The sequence below is a fragment of the Monodon monoceros genome, unplaced genomic scaffold (assembly GCF_005190385.1).
Source record: "Monodon monoceros isolate NGI ecotype Baffin Bay Population unplaced genomic scaffold, NGI_Narwhal_1 Super_Scaffold_22, whole genome shotgun sequence".
NCBI classification, from domain to species: domain Eukaryota; kingdom Metazoa; phylum Chordata; class Mammalia; order Artiodactyla; family Monodontidae; genus Monodon; species Monodon monoceros.
This window is the reverse complement of record NW_021703779.1, coordinates 64,338,365-64,354,112: the sequence shown is the minus strand read 5'-3', so window position 1 is coordinate 64,354,112 and position 15,748 is coordinate 64,338,365. Positions and strand designations below refer to the sequence as shown.

The following is a 15,748-nucleotide window of genomic DNA, read 5'->3' as shown; positions in this document are numbered from 1 at the left end:
TTTTGTTAGATTGTATTGTGACAGCTGTCATATTAGAATGCATTCAAAAAAAGGTATCAAAATCGGTGAATTTTTTGGTAGCCATTTTAATATTGAACATGGATAAAAAAAGCAACATTTTTGGCGTAATATGCTTTATTATTTCAAGAAAGGTAAAAATGCAACTGAAATGCACAAAAAGATATGTTCAGTGTATGGAGAAGGTGCTGTGACTGATCGAATGTGTCAAAAGTGGTTTGTGAAGTTTCATGCTAGAGATTTCTTGCGGGATGATGCTCCCCGGTCAGGTAGTCCAGTTGAAGTTGACAGCAATCAAATCGAGACATTAATTGAGAACAATCAACGTTTCACCACATGGGAGATAGCCGACATACTCAAAATGTCCAAATCAAGCATTGAAAATCATTTGCACCAGCTTGGTTATGTGAATTGCTTTGATGTTTGGATTCTACATAACTTAAGCAAAAAAAAAACCTTGACTGTTTCCACGTGCGATTCTCTACTTAAACGTAACAAAAATGTTCCTTTTTTAAAACAAATTGTGACAGGCCATGAAAAGTAGATACTATATAGTAATGTGGAACGGAAGAGCTTGCGGGGCAAGCGAAATGAACCACCACCAACCACATCAAAGGTCAGTCTTCATCCAAAGAAGGTGATGTTGTGTATATGGTGGGATTGGAAGGGAGTCCTCTATTATGACCTCCTTCCGGAAAACCAAACAATTAATTCCAACAAGTTCTGCTTCCAGTTAGACCAACTGAAAGCGGCACTCGACAAAAAGCATCCAGAATTAGTCAACAGAAAACGCATAATCTTCCATCAGAATAACGCAAGCCAGCATGTTTCTTTGATTACCAGACAAAAACTGTTACAGCTTGGTTGGGAAGTTCTGATTCATCTGCTGCATTCACCAGATATTGCACCTTCGGATTTCCATTTATTTCGATCTTTACGTAAATTCTCTTAATGGAAAAAAATTCAGTTCTCTGGAAGACTGTAAAAGACACGTGGAACAGTTCTTTGCTCAAAAAGATAAAAAGTTTTGGGAAGATGGAATTATAAGGTTGCCTGAAAAATGTCAGTAGGTAGTGGAACAAAATGGTGACTACGTTGTTCAATAAAGTTCTTGGTGAAAATGAAAAATGTGTCTTTTATTTTTCCTTAAAAAACCGAAGGCACTTTTTGGCCCATCCAGTATATTAAATTTTACTTATCCTTTCATCTGTTGTTGATGGATGTATTGGTTGTTTTCCCTTTTTGCCACTTGTGAATAATGCTGTTATGAACATTGATGTATAAGTATCTGTTTGTGTCCCAGCTTTCATTTCTTTTGGTATATACTTAGAAGTAGAATTACTGGATCATATGGCATTTCTATGTTTATCTTTTTGAGGTACTGCTATACTGTTTTTCCACAGTGGGTGCGCCATTTTATATTCCTAACAGCATCACACTCAGGGTTCCAGTTTCTCCACATCCTCACCAACACTTGTTATTTTCTTTACTCTTTTTTTGTGTGTGGGTGGGGGTTAATAGCCTCTTAACAGGTGTGAAGTGTTATCTCATTATGGTTCTAATTTGTATTTCCCTAATGACTAGTGATGTAGAACATCCTTTTGTGTGTTTATTGGATATTTGTATGTCTTCTTTGGAGAAATGTCTATTCAAGTCCTTTGCCCATTAAATTTTTTTTTGTTGAACTGCATATTTTTATTTTTTATTGAAGTATGTTGATTTAAAATATTGTGCTACTTTCAGGTGTACAGAAATGTGATTCAGTTTTACGTATACATACATATATATACATACACATATATATGTGTGTATATAATGGGTTGCCCAAAATGTTCCTTCAGTTTTTAAGTAAAAATAAAAGACACATTTTTCATTTTCACCGAGAACTGTATTGAACAACGTAGTCACCATTTTGTTCCACTACCGTCTGCCATTTTTCAGGCAACTTCATAATTCCATCTTCCCAAAACTTTTTATCTTTTTGAGCAAAGAACTGTTCCATGTGCCTTTTACAGTCTTTCAGGGAACTGAAATTATTTCCATTAAGAGAATTTTGTAAAGACCGAAATAAATGGAAATCTGAAGATTCAATATCCGGTGAATGCAGCAGATGAATCAGAACTTCCCAGCCAAGCTGTAACAGTTTTTGCCTGGTCATCAAAGAAACATGCTGGCTTGCGTTATCCTGATGGAAGGTTATGCGTTTGCTGTTGACTAATTCTGGGTGCTTTTCGTCGAGTGCCACTTTCAGTTGGTCTAATTGGGAGCAGAACTTGTTGGAATTAATCGTTTGATTTTCCGGAAGGAGGTCATAATAGAGGACTCCCTTCCAATCCCACCATATACACATCACCTTCTTTGGATGAAGACTGACCTTTGGTATGGCTAGTGGTGGTTCATTTCGCTTGCCCCACAATCTCTTCTGTTCCACATTGTTGTACAGTATCTACTTTTCATCGCCTGTCACAATTTATTTTAAAAATGGAACATTTTCATTACGTTTAAGTAGAGAATCGCATGTGGAAACACCATCAAGAAGGTTTTTTTTTGCTTAAGTTATGTGGAACCCAAACATCAAAGCAATTCACATAACCAAGCTGGTGCAAATGATTTTCAGCGCTTGATTTGGACATTTTGAGTATGTTGCCTATCTCCCACGTGGTATAATGTTGATTGTTCTCAATTAGTGTCTTGATTGCTATCAACTTCAACTGGCCTACCCGATCATGGAGCATCATCCAGCAAGAAATCTTTAGCACGAAACTTCATAAATCACTTTTGACACATTTGATCAGTCACAGCACCTTCTCCATACACGGAACATATCTTTTTGTGCATTTCAGTTGCATTTTTACCTTTCTTGAAATAATAAAGCATATTATGCAAAAAATGTTGCTTTTTAATCCATGTTCGATATTAAAATGGCTACACAAAAATTCACTAATTTTAGTAAGTCTTTTTTTAAATGCATGCTGATATGACAGCTGTCAAAATACAGTCTAACAAAATTGTTTCGAATGAAGTTAAAGATGACAGTGCTACTAGAGCCATCTTATGCAAAAAACAGAACGAACTCTTTGGCCAACCCCATATGTGTACATGTGTATGTATATATGTATTATTTTTCAGATTCTTTTCCATTATAGGTTATTACAAGATATTCAGTATTGTTCCCTGTGCTATACAGTAAATCCTTGTTGTTTGTTTTATTTATAGTGGTATGTATCTCATAATCCCATACTCCTAATTTATCCCTCCCCATTACCCTTTGGTAACCATAAGTTTGTTTTCTATGTCTGTGAGTTTGTTTCTATTTTATATTTAGATTCATTTGTATTATTTTTTAGATTTCACACAAACATAGTATTATATAATATTAGCCTTTTTCTGTCTCCGTATGATAATCTGTAGCTCCATCCATGTTGCTGCAAATGGCATTATTTCATTCCTTTTTTATGGCTGAGTAATATACCATTGTGTATATATACCACATGTTCTTTATCCATTCATCTGTTGATGGACAATTAGGTTGCTTCCATGTCTTGGCTATTGTAAATTGTCCTTTTATGAACATTGTGCTGCGTGTATGTTTTTGAATTAGAGTTTTTGTCTTTTCTAGATATATGCCCAGGAGTGGGATTGCTGGATTGTATGGTAACTGTAGTTTTCGTTTTTGAAGGAAGCTCCATACTGTTTTTTTATAGTGGCTGCACCAGTTTACATTCGCACCATCAGTATAGGAAAGTTCCTTTTTCTCCACATCCTCTCCAGCATTTACTATTTGTAGACTTTTGCTGATGGCCATTCTGACTGGTGTGAGGTGATACCTCATTGTAGTTTTGATTTGCTTTTCTCTAATAATTAGCAACGTTGAGCATCTTTTCATGTGCCTGTTCATTTCTTTTTTGGAGAAATGTCTGTTTAGATCTTCTGCTCATTTTTTGATTGGGTTGTTTTTGTATTTTTTTCTATTGAGTTGTATGAGCAGTTTGTATGTTTTTGACATTAATTCCTTGTTGGTCACATCACATGCACATATTTTTTCTGAGTCCGTAGGTTTTCTTTTTACTTTGTTCATGGTTTCCTTTGTTGTGTAAAAGGTTTTAAGTTTGATTAGGTCCCATTTTATTATTTTTGTTTTTATTTCTATTGCCTTGGCAGACTGACCTAAGAAAACATAGGTATGATTTATGTCAGAGAATGTTTTACCTATGCTCTATTCTAGGAGTTTTATGGTGTCGTGTCTCATGTTTAGGTCTTTATTTTACGTTTTTTTGTTGTATATGGTATGAGGGAATGTTTTAACTTCATTGATTTACATGAGGTTGTCCAGCTTTCCCAACACAACTTGTTGAAGAGACTGTCTTTTCTCCATTGTATATTCTTGCCTCCTTTGTTGAAGGTTGATTGACCCTAGGTGTGTGGGTTTATTTCTGGGCTCTCTATTGTGTCACATTGATCTGTATGTCTGTTTTTGTGCCAATACCACACCGTTTTTATTACTGTAGCTTTATAGTATTGTTTGAAATTTGGGAGAGTTATGCCTCCAGCTTTGTTCTTTTCCCTTAGGATTGCTTTGGCAATTCCAGGTCTTTTGTGGTTCCCTGTTACTTTTAGGATTATGTGGTCTAGTCCTGTGAAGAATGTCATGGGTAATTTTATAAGGATCGTATTAAATCTGTAGATTGCTTTGGATAGTATGGCCATTTTACCAATATTTATTCTTCCAAACCAAGAGCATGGGATATCTTTCCATTTCTTTGAGCCAACTTCAGTTTCCTTTTTCCTAGTTCTCAGTTTCCTTTTTCCATGTTTTATAGTTCTCAGGGTATAGGTCTTTCACCTCCTAGGGTTTTTTCCTAGGTATTTTATTTTTTTGTATGCTGTTGTATCATATTATTTATTTTTAAAAATTATCTTGATTTTAAGTTTTGTTTATTTCTTTGGCTGCACCGTTCAGTTTGCAGGATCTTAGTTTCAGAACAGCGATTGAACCCAGGCCATGGCAGTGAAAGCACTGAGTCCTAACCACTGGATCGCTTGGGAACTCCTTGGATGCTATTTTAAATCGGATTTTTTTTTACTTTCTCTTTCTGATATTTCATTGTTAGTGTAAAGAAGTGCAACAGATTTCTTTTTTCTTTTTTAAAAAAAAATTATTTATTTATTTGGCTGCATTGGGTCTTAGTTGCAGCACGTGGGATCTTCATTGCTGTGTGCGAGATCTTCGTTGTGGCATGCAGGATCTTTAGTTGCGGCATGCGGGATCTTTTTAGTTGCGGCATGTGGGACCTAGTTCCCTGACCAGGGATCGAACCAGGGCCCCCTGCATTGGGAGCAGAGTCTTAGCCACTGGACCACCATGGAAGTCCCCAGAAATGCAATAGCTATCTGTATATTAATCTTGTATCTTTCTACCTTGCTCAATTCATTTATTAGTTCTAATAGTTTTTTTTGTGGCCTCTTTAGGAATATTTGTATAGAGTATCATGTCATCTGCATATAATCACAATTTTACCTCTCTCTTACAATTCAGATACCTTTTATTTCTTTTTCTTATCTGATTGCTGTGCCTTTGCCCATTTTTGTATTTGGTTGTTTGGTTTTTTTGGAGTTGAGTTATAGGATTTCTTTATGTTTTCTGGTTATCAATACCATTTCAGATATATGATTCAGAAATACTTTCTCCCATTTTGTGGATTGTCTTTTCTTCTCTTGATAGTGACCTTTGATGCACAAAAGTTTTTCATTTTGATGAAATCCTGTTTATTTTTTGTTGTTGTCTGTGCTTTTGGTATCATATTCAAGAAAGCATGATGAAATCCAATGTCATGAAGATTCCCCCTCTATTTTCTTTAAAGAGTTTCATAGTTTTAGCTACTATTTTTAGGTCTTTGATGCATCTTGAGTTAATTTTTGTATGTGGTGTGAAGCAGGCATCCACTTTATTCTTTTGCATTTGGTTATTCATTTTTTCCAACACCCCATGTTGAAAAGACTGTCGTTTTCCCATTGAATGTTGTTGATACCCTTCTTGAAAATCAGTTAACCACATATATGCAAGGCTTTATTTCTGGGTTCTCTATTCCATTGTTCTATATGATTGTCCTTTTGCCAGTACCATACTGTTTTGATTATTTTAGCTCTGCAGTTAGTTTTGTTTTTTTCATTTAAGTATAGTTGATTTACCATATTCTGTTAGTTTCAGGTTTACAGGAAGGTAGTTCAGTTTATATATATATATATATATATATATATATTCAGATTATTTTCCATTATAGGTTATTACATGGTATTGAATGTAGTTCTCTGTGTTATACAGTAAATCCTTGTTGCTTTTGCAGTTAGTTTTGAAGTCAGGAATTGTGAGTTCTTTAATTTTGTTGTATTTCACAACTGTTTTGGTTGTTCAAGATTCCTTGAGATTCATCATGAATTTTAGGATGGAATTTACTGTGTCTGTGAAAAAACTTGGAATTTTGATAGGAGTTGAATTGAATCTCTAGATCACTTTAGGTAGTATTGTCATCTTAACAATATTTATTTGTGTCTTTAATTTCTTTCAGCAGTGAAAGTTTTCCTGTTTTGCAGCTTTCCGTAAGTCTTTCAACTCCTTGGTTAAATTTATTCTTAAATACTTAATTCTTCTTGATGCTATTGTAAATGGCATTGTTTTTTTAATTTCCTTTTTGGATTGTTCATTGTTAGTTTGGAAAAATGCAGCTGATTTTTGCGTGTGAATTTTGTATCCACCAACTTTACTGAATTTGTGTATTAACTGTTAAGAATTTTTTGTGGTATCTTTAAGGTTTTGTACATGTAAGATGTCATCTGTGGACAAAGATAAGTTTACTCTTCTTTTCCAGTTTGGATTATAATGTACTATTTTAAACAGTTGTTAAGTGAACAAAAATGTAAAGTTAATTACCAATGATTTGTTTATAAAAAAGACCATTTTTGGTCAGTATACTCATGAACACATGTCCAAATTTTAGAGACTCTATATGGTCCATTGCTAGAAGACAGCCACCCATCTGTGTGAGCAGGTAGATGAATGGGGGAAAATGAAAAATAGTTTTTGTTTTGTTTTTGTTTGGCCATGCCATGAGGCTCGTGGGATATTAGTTCCCCAAACAGGGATTGAACTTACGCCCACAGTAGTGAAAGCGCTGTGTCCTAACCACTGGCCAACCAGGGAATTCCCGAAAAATAGTTTAGGATGTTACCATTGTGGAAGACTGGGTAATGCATACACAGGATCTTTCTTACAACTGCATGTGAATCTACGATTATCTCAAAATGAAAAGTTTAATTTAAAAAAGGCTAGCTCCTTTACACATATACTTCTCCAAATAATGCAGAAGAGGTGAAACACTAGTAATTTTTAGAACTCCACATTTCTCATGGAAGAAATGTTGTAAAACATTCAGGGTGAAGAAAATGGCCCATAGTTAAAAACACTGACATTAGTACTTAAGACTTGTCTGAAATCCAGTCATTTATGATATGGTTAGCTTACATTAGGAATTTAGAATTTTTTTGGTCCTCTTGAAGATAGGTAGATTAGATGTCATTGGTCATTTACATCAAGCCCATGTTGTAATTGTGTGTTTGTGAGTATGAAGGCTGATCAGATTCTTCTTCAATCAAGATTTTTAACTACTCTTAAGGATCATTTTAAGGACTTGTGCCTAGAACCTAGAATTAAGTAGTGTATAGTACTGGTGGAGTAAGCTTCACATTTTGGTGGAGGAGGAAGAGAGTGACAGCCACGTCTGGATTTAATAAAAATAACTTAGAATAGTTCACAATTATAAAACTGATAAGTTAATGTGTGCAGTTTTGCCTTAGGAAAAGATCCTTCAATTTACAAAAGGGTTGATAAGTGTTGTCATTTAAACAGCTTATTTGGTGTGTTTAAAATATCATTTCCACAAATAAGACTCAATTCCAAGGACCATCTCCAATGTATGACTCTAGAAATGAGGCAGATTTTAAAAGCTGACATCAGAGCTTTTATAAATGAATGAATATTTCCCTTCTAAATAGTCACCCTTGGAGGCCATACTGAAACCAATGATGATGTCATTCCTGAGGATACTTCAAGAACTCTCCTTTTGTAACCAATTTAGAAGACATGCAAGAAATTAAGTCTTCAGGAATACTTTGAATTTTGGCAAAAACTATTTTTAATGCACTTGATAATCTTTCATTATTCACCATACTTGACTCTAAATGACATTTGGCTATTTCCAAATATCACATCTGGCCTTAGAGAGGATTTTTCAAATGAGTGGGCAAATTTTTTAAGTATCATTTTTTTTTCACCATTGGACTTATAGCTGGTCTCATAATGTATAATATTACACAAATATGTTCATTCCTAAGAATGCTGTCCTTCAGAGAACAAAAAAATTCTGATTGTATCCTCTTGTTTTAATTTTTGCATATTGAGGTACTATTAATGGGCTGCATTGATTTATCCATAGTCTTGACCTTGTTCAGATACAGTATGAATTCATGTGATAGCTGGCTTTGTGGTTGGATTGCTGTGAATTCTAGGAATGAGTGCGATAATCATTATGCTGGTTTGCTGTACTCTTTCATTTCTAAAGTACAGCGCTTTTGCTGTTTGGTAATCTGTTGATGAAACAAGATGTAGAATGACATCGTCCATTCTTATTTTTAGATTTTGGTTACCAGGAATATTGTGTGCCATTGGTTGACATGTAGCATCTTTTCCTCTGGTTCCATTCTCTAATTGAAGATTAAGGATACTGAGTGACTTGATGATAATTTTTTTGTACATTTGGCTCATTTCCAAAGGAAGGTTATGGCAAAAAGTAGAAACCATACCCTCTTGGTACCTATATTCTAGAGTCAAGTTTGTTTTAAGATTATTTAAAACAACCCTCTCCACCAAAACAACCAAAATCCCACACACAATGTCTAGTTGCAGTATGCCTGTTAATTTCATTTCTTTTTCGTTCACTAAATATCTTGGGATCTTCCTAACCAAACGTAGAAAAATGGTACAGAGGGGCCACTGGGTTTGGAGCCCAGCACCCTGCTTGAATCAGGGTGGTATCTGGCCCATGAAGGCCTGACTGAGATGTTACCTGTTTCCTAATGTTTTTTTTTTTTTTTTTTTTGCGGTATGCGGGCCTCTCACTGTTGTGGCCTCTCCCTTTGCGGAGCACAGGCTCCAGACGTACAGACTCAGTGGCCATGGCTCAGGGGCCTAGCCGCTCCGCGGCATGTGGGATCTTCCCGGACCAGGGCACGAACCTGTGTCCCCTGCATCGGCAGGCGGACTCTCAACCACTGTGCCACCAGGGAAGCCCCTAATGTTTTAATGTGCATTCTTTTGATGATTAGTGAGGTCGGTGTGCTTTTTCTCCCATTTTTTTTGGTTACACAGTTATATTCCGTTTTTAAAAAATTTTTTGTCTTTTATTCATTTATCTACTGGGAATTTAGTATTGTTATTATTTTTTGGCCATGCCACATGGCGTGCGGGATCTTAGTTCGCCCACCAGGGGTCAAACCCGTGCCCTCTGCAGTGGAAGCATGGAGTCCTAACCACTTGACTGCCAGGGAATTCCCAGTATTATTTAGTATAATAAGAATCTTTATCTCTTTATTTTCAGATGAGTTTGCCTATTAAATTTTGGTTATGTTTTTGGAGGTTGCATGCAGAAGTTTTATTTCTTATGTAAAGTTTTATTACTTACATACATTCTTTTTTTTTTTTTTTGTGGTACGCGGGCCTCTCATTGTGGCCTCTCCCGTTGCGGAGCACAGGCTCCGGACGCGCAGGCTTAGCGGCCATGGCTCACGGGCCCATCCGCTCCGCGGCATGTGGATCTTCCCGGACGGGCACCAACCCGTGTCCCCTGCATCGGCAGGCGGACTCTCAAACACTGCGTCACCAGGGAAGCCCTACTTACATACATTCTTGAATGCCTTCCTCTATTTTGCATTTTCCGTTGAGGTGAAATTCACATAAAATAAAATTAACCATTTAAACCATTTTAGTATATAATTTAGTTTTTAAAGTTTTTACTAAATTCATAATATTGTACAATTGTCACCACTTTCTAATTCTAGAATATTTTCATTGACCCCAAAAGATAACTTATACCACCCAATTTCCCCCTTCCTTTATCCCCTGGCACCCACTAATCTACTTTCTGCCTCTGTGGATTTGCCTACTTGGACATTTTACATATATAAATGGAATCATCCAATATGTAGGAATTTGTGTCTGCATTTTTTTTTTTTTCACTACGCAAGCCTCTCACTGTTGTGGCCTCTCCCGTTGCGGAGTACAGGCTCCAGATGCGCAGGCTCAGTGGCCATGGCTCACGGGCCCAGCCGCTTTGCGGCATGTGGGATCTTCCTGGACTGGGGCACGAACCCCTGTCCCCTGCATCGGCAGGCGGACTCTCAACCACTGCGCCACCAGGGAAGCCCTGTGTCTGCATTGTTTAGCACAAAGTTTCCAATGTTCATCCGTGCTTAGTATAGATGAATATTTCATTCCTTTTAATTGGGGTATAATATCCCATTGTCTCTTCATCAGTTGATGGAAATTTGGGTACTTTTCACTTTTTGGCTGTTATGAATATTGCTGCTATGAACTTTTGTGTTTAGTTTTTTGAGTGTGGGCATATGTTTTCATTCTCTTGGGTATATATCTAGGAGTCGAATTGCTGGGTTATTTGGTAACTCTGTGTTTAACTTTTTGAATTACTACTAAAATGTTTTTCATACTGACTGTCCCATTTTACATTCCCACCAGCAGTGTACGTAAGTTCCAATTTCTTTCCATCCTTGCCAACCCTTATTTTTTAAAAAATTATTATCATATCCATTCTAAAGAGTGTAAAATACTATCTCATTGTGGTTTTGATTTATATTTTGCTCTAATGATTAATAATCTTGAGCATTTTTTCATGTGCTTCCTATTTGTGTATATTCTTAGAATTGTATATCTAACTTCTGTTTTTTATCGAGGTATAGTTGACTTACAAAGTTGTGTTGATTTCTGCTGCACAGCAAAGTGATTCAGTTATAAATATATATACATTCTTTTTTAAAAATATTCTTTTCCATTATGGTCTATCATAGGATATTGAATATAGTTCTCTGTGCTATACAGTAGGACCTTGTTATTTATTCATTCTATATATAAAATCTTACATCTGCTACCCCCAACCTCCCACGCTATCCCTCCCCCAACCCCCTCCCCCTTGACAACCACCAGTCTGCTATGTCTGTGATTCTGTTTTTGTTTCATACATAGGTTCATTTATGTCATATTTTAGATTCCACATATGTGATATCATGTGGTATTTGTCTTTCTCTTCCTGAGTTACTTCACTTAGTATGGTGATCTATAGTTGCATGCGTGTTGCTGCAAATGGCATGATTTTGTTCTTTTTATGGCTAAGTAGTATTTCATTGTATATATGTACCACATCTTCTTTATCCATTCATCTGTTGGTGGACATTTAGGTTGTTTCCATGTTTTGGCTATTCTGAATAGTGCTGCTATGAACATAGGGGTGCATGTATCTTTTTGAATTATAGTTTTGTCTGGATATATGCCCAAGAGTAGGATTGCTGGATCATATGGTAATTCTATTTTAGCTTTCTGAGGAACCTCCATACTGTTTTCCACAGTGGCTACACCAACTTATATTCCTACCAACAGTGTAGGAGGGTTCCCTTTTCTCCACACCCTCTCCATCATTTGTTATTTGTAGACTTTTTAATGGTGGCCATGCTGACTGGTATGAGGTGGTACTGCATTGTAGTTTTGATTTACATTTCTCTAATAATTAGCGATGTTGAGCATCTTTTCATGTGCCTGCTGGCCATCTGTATGTCTTCGTTAGAGAAATGTCTATTTAGGTCTTCTGCCCGTTTTTCAGTTGGGTTGTTTGGTGTTTTGTTGTTGAGTTGTTGTATATCTAAGTTCTTTAAAACCCATTGGATTTGCCGTTTTACTGTTTAATTGTAAGAATTATTTACATTATTAAAAGGGTATATATTTTATAAAAGGATTATTTTATTATTTTTTATTATTATTATTTTTTTTTTGCGGTACACGGGCCTCTCACTGTTGTGGCCTCTCCCGTTGCGGAGCACAGGCTCCGGACGCGCAGGCTCAGCGGCCATGGCTCACGGGCCCAGCCACTCCGCGGCATGTGGGATCTTCCCGGACCGGGGCACGAACCCGTGTCCCCTGCATCGGCAGGCGGACTCTCAACCACTGTGCCATCAGGGAAGCCCTATAAAAGGATTATTAATGCCTTTTCAGATATATGATTTGAAAATAGTTGTCATTAGCTATGTGGGTTGTCTCTTCACTTTCTTGATGTTATCTTTTCATACACAGAAGTTTTGAATTCCAATGAAATAAGTTTTATCTGTTTTCTTTCTTGCTTTTCAGTTTAGGAAATCTTTTATTAGAAATGGGGTATATGTTTATTTTCTGCATTTTAAACTTTCAACTATTTTTTTTTTTTTTTTTTTGCGGTACACGGGCCTCTCACTGTTGTGGCCTCTCCCGTTGCGGAGCACAGGCTCCAGATGCGCAGGCTCAGCGGCCATGGCTCATGGGCCCAGCCGCTCCGTGGCATGTGGGATCTTCCCGGACCGGGGCACGAACCCGTGTCTCCTGCATCGGCAGGCGGACTCTCAACCCCTGCGCCACCAGGGAAGCCCTAAACTTTTAACTTTTTATAACCCTGTTTGTTGGATTACAGATACACTTATTACGTAACTTAATAGGATATGCTGTGATAATTTAGTTATATAAATATTTCCATGGGAATCTGTGAGCTCTTCTAGGTCCTGTTCTATTCATCTTAGTGTTGGTCATTTATACATTTATTCTGTTCTAAGCAGAAAATAGAATAATAAACAAAAGAACTACTGAAGGCTTCCAGAGACTAAGTGCTCAGGAAATATATTTGATAAATTACTGGATTATTATTTTAAATGATGTAAAGCAAAATCTCATACTACCAGCATTTTCCTTGATTAGTACTTTTTAATTTATTTTATTTAAGTATAGTTATTTTACAGTGTTGTGTTAATTTCTGTTGTACAGCAAAGTGATTCAGTTATACATATATGTATATAGATGCATTCTTTTTCATATTCTTTTCTATTATGGTTTATCACAGTCCTTGAATTATACTTTCTTTAAAAAAATTAATTTTATATTGGAGCATCGTTGATTAACAATGTGTTAGTTTCAGGTGTACAGCAAAGTTATTCAGGTATACATATATGCATATATATACATTCTTTTTCATATTCTTTTCCATTATGGTTTATCACAGTCCTTGAATTATACTTTGATTGTAGATAAGTGTACAGGTAGATTTTGTTACTCATGTTTTCATATCCTCAGTGAAATAAAGAAAATTCATTTTCTTTAATTCTTATTTTAAGTATGCATTCTTTCAGACCACTTACAGTGTAGATATATTTTCAGTTTGTTAAACTTTATATTTAATTTACTATATGACCTGGTAAGTTAGGATATTCTTAAAATTTTTATTTTGACAGTGAAAGCAAGTTGAATACATTGGTGCAGAAGCTTCATGACTTTCTGGCACACTCATCAGAAGAATCTGAAGAAACAAGTTCTCCTCCAAGACTTGTGATGAACCAAAGCACAGGTAAATTGAAAAAGGATGTGTAACATCTTCTAGTCTATTTTCCATTTATTTTTGAGCAGGTGCAGTTATTAAAGTCTTTAATAGCCCCTGTGTATCTAGTAGTTAGATAATATCTGATACTTGAGATTTTAATTCAGATAAGTAAAAAGTATAAGGTTTTATGGTTATAGGTGCTTAGAGAAGCATATACTTAGGGTTTTGTGTGTAATAGAAATGTTTTATAGAGGTGGGTGATGAGGTTATCTGTTTAAAATAGATAGTATTAGAAGTTGTAGGAATAGTACAGAAATATATTATCCTAGAAGTTATTCATGTATTATGAGTTACATTTTTATATTGTTTGATAACTTCTTTGAGTAGATTTGGTACATAAATTTTTTTTAATAAAAAACAACATCTCCTCTCTACCTCCATTTTTCCTTTTTAAAAGTATCTTGTATCATATATGATGATTACCATCATTTGTTTTGAGGTTTTTAAGGGTAGCCACATATATAAAAGGTGAATACACACACACACACACACTCACACGTACTTCCACACAAACACAATATGTACAAAAAGGGTGAAGAGTGGTAGATCACAGTGAAAAGTTCAGCCATATGTGTAATTAGATTACCAGAAGGAGAAAAGAGAGAATGGGTCAGAAGCTGAGTTTGATGAGATGAGATATTCACTGAGCATTTTCTTTTTTTTGTTTAAAGATTTATTTATTATTTATTTATTTTATTTATTTTCGGCTGTGTCGGGACTTAGTTGTGGTGTGCCGTCTCTTTCATTGTGGTGCTCAGGCTTCTTTCTAGCTGTGGCGTGAGGATTTTCTCTTCTCTAGTTGTGGCGCGCAGACTCCAGGGCTCTGTAGTTTGCAGCATGCAGGCTCTCTTGTTGAGGTGCGCAAGCTCAGTAGTTGTGGTGCACAGGCTTAGTTGCCCCATGGCATGTGGGATCTTAGTTAGCTCCCTGACCAGGGATCGAACCTGCATCCCCTGCATTGTAAGGTGGGTTCTTTACCACCGGACCACCAGAGAAGTCCCTCGCTGAGCATTTTATAAAAGTGAAGAAAGACATCAAGCTGTAGATTCATGAAACACTATGAACCCCACGCAGGATAAATAGAAAACTACAACTATGAATATCATAATTAAACTCCTAAAGAACGAAAACAAAGAGAACAATCTTAGGAGCAGCCAGAGGAAAAATGTCTTTGCTTTTTGAATGTTGAATGTTTCTGAACAACAGTAACACTGATGTCAAGCTCATTTGACGACAGGAATTTTAGAAGCTGGATGATGAAGAAATGATTTATTTAAAGTGAGAAATGAAAATAATTGCCAGCGTCAAAGTTTTCTCAGTGAAAACATCTTTGAAAAGTGAAGGTGGAGTAAAGATAAAAAGTGAGAACTTGATGTCAGCACACCGACACTAGAGGAAATAGTAAAGGGTTTTCTTAAATGAGAAGGAAAATAATTCGAAATGGTGACACCAAAATACAGGAAGTTACAAATAACAATGGGAGGGATAAATAGGTGAATAAAATGAAATATGTACTTTTATCTAATCCACAGTCCGTAGTCTTAATTCATAAATTGCCCCAACAGTGTTTTCATAGGTAACTTCCGCCCCCCACAAGTACAGCATCCAGTTGAAGATGCCACATTGTAAGTAGTTATTTGGTCTTTAGCCTTTTCATATCTGAAACAAGCTGGAACCATAACATTTTTCAAATGTACAGATGTATTATTTTGGTGGTTGTCCCTCAATGTGGATTTGTCTGATTAGTTATAATTAGATTGGGATTTTTAATTTTTGGCAGGATTGCCATGTAAGTGGCATTATGTTCTTGTCCATGCATCATATCACAAGGCACGTGATGTAATCTCCCTGTTTATTGGTGATGTTAACTTAGGTTACTTGGTTATGGTTGTTTTTCTAAGTTAAGCCACTGTAAAGGTATGATTTATTCCTTTGTAACTAATTTGTTGAAGATTACTTTGAAATTAACTTAGGTTTTTTTTTTTTTTTTTTTTTTT

General features: G+C 36.0%; 1 protein-coding gene across 11 annotated transcripts in view; it reads left to right on the top strand.

Moving 5' to 3' along the window:
* Window positions 1-15,748, top strand: part of ATRX (ATRX chromatin remodeler) — a 245,850-nt gene that overhangs the window by 39,349 nt on the left and 190,753 nt on the right. For 6 of the 11 annotated variants that reach the window (XM_029241143.1, XM_029241149.1, XM_029241148.1 and 3 more), the window contains exons 3-4: window positions 6,585-6,615; window positions 13,606-13,718. In XM_029241143.1, the coding sequence (XP_029096976.1) occupies window positions 6,585-6,615; window positions 13,606-13,718 (144 nt within the window). The remainder of the gene's footprint in view (window positions 1-6,584; window positions 6,616-13,605; window positions 13,719-15,748) is intronic. The other 5 variants (XM_029241150.1, XM_029241145.1, XM_029241147.1 and 2 more) reach the window with 1 other exon arrangement.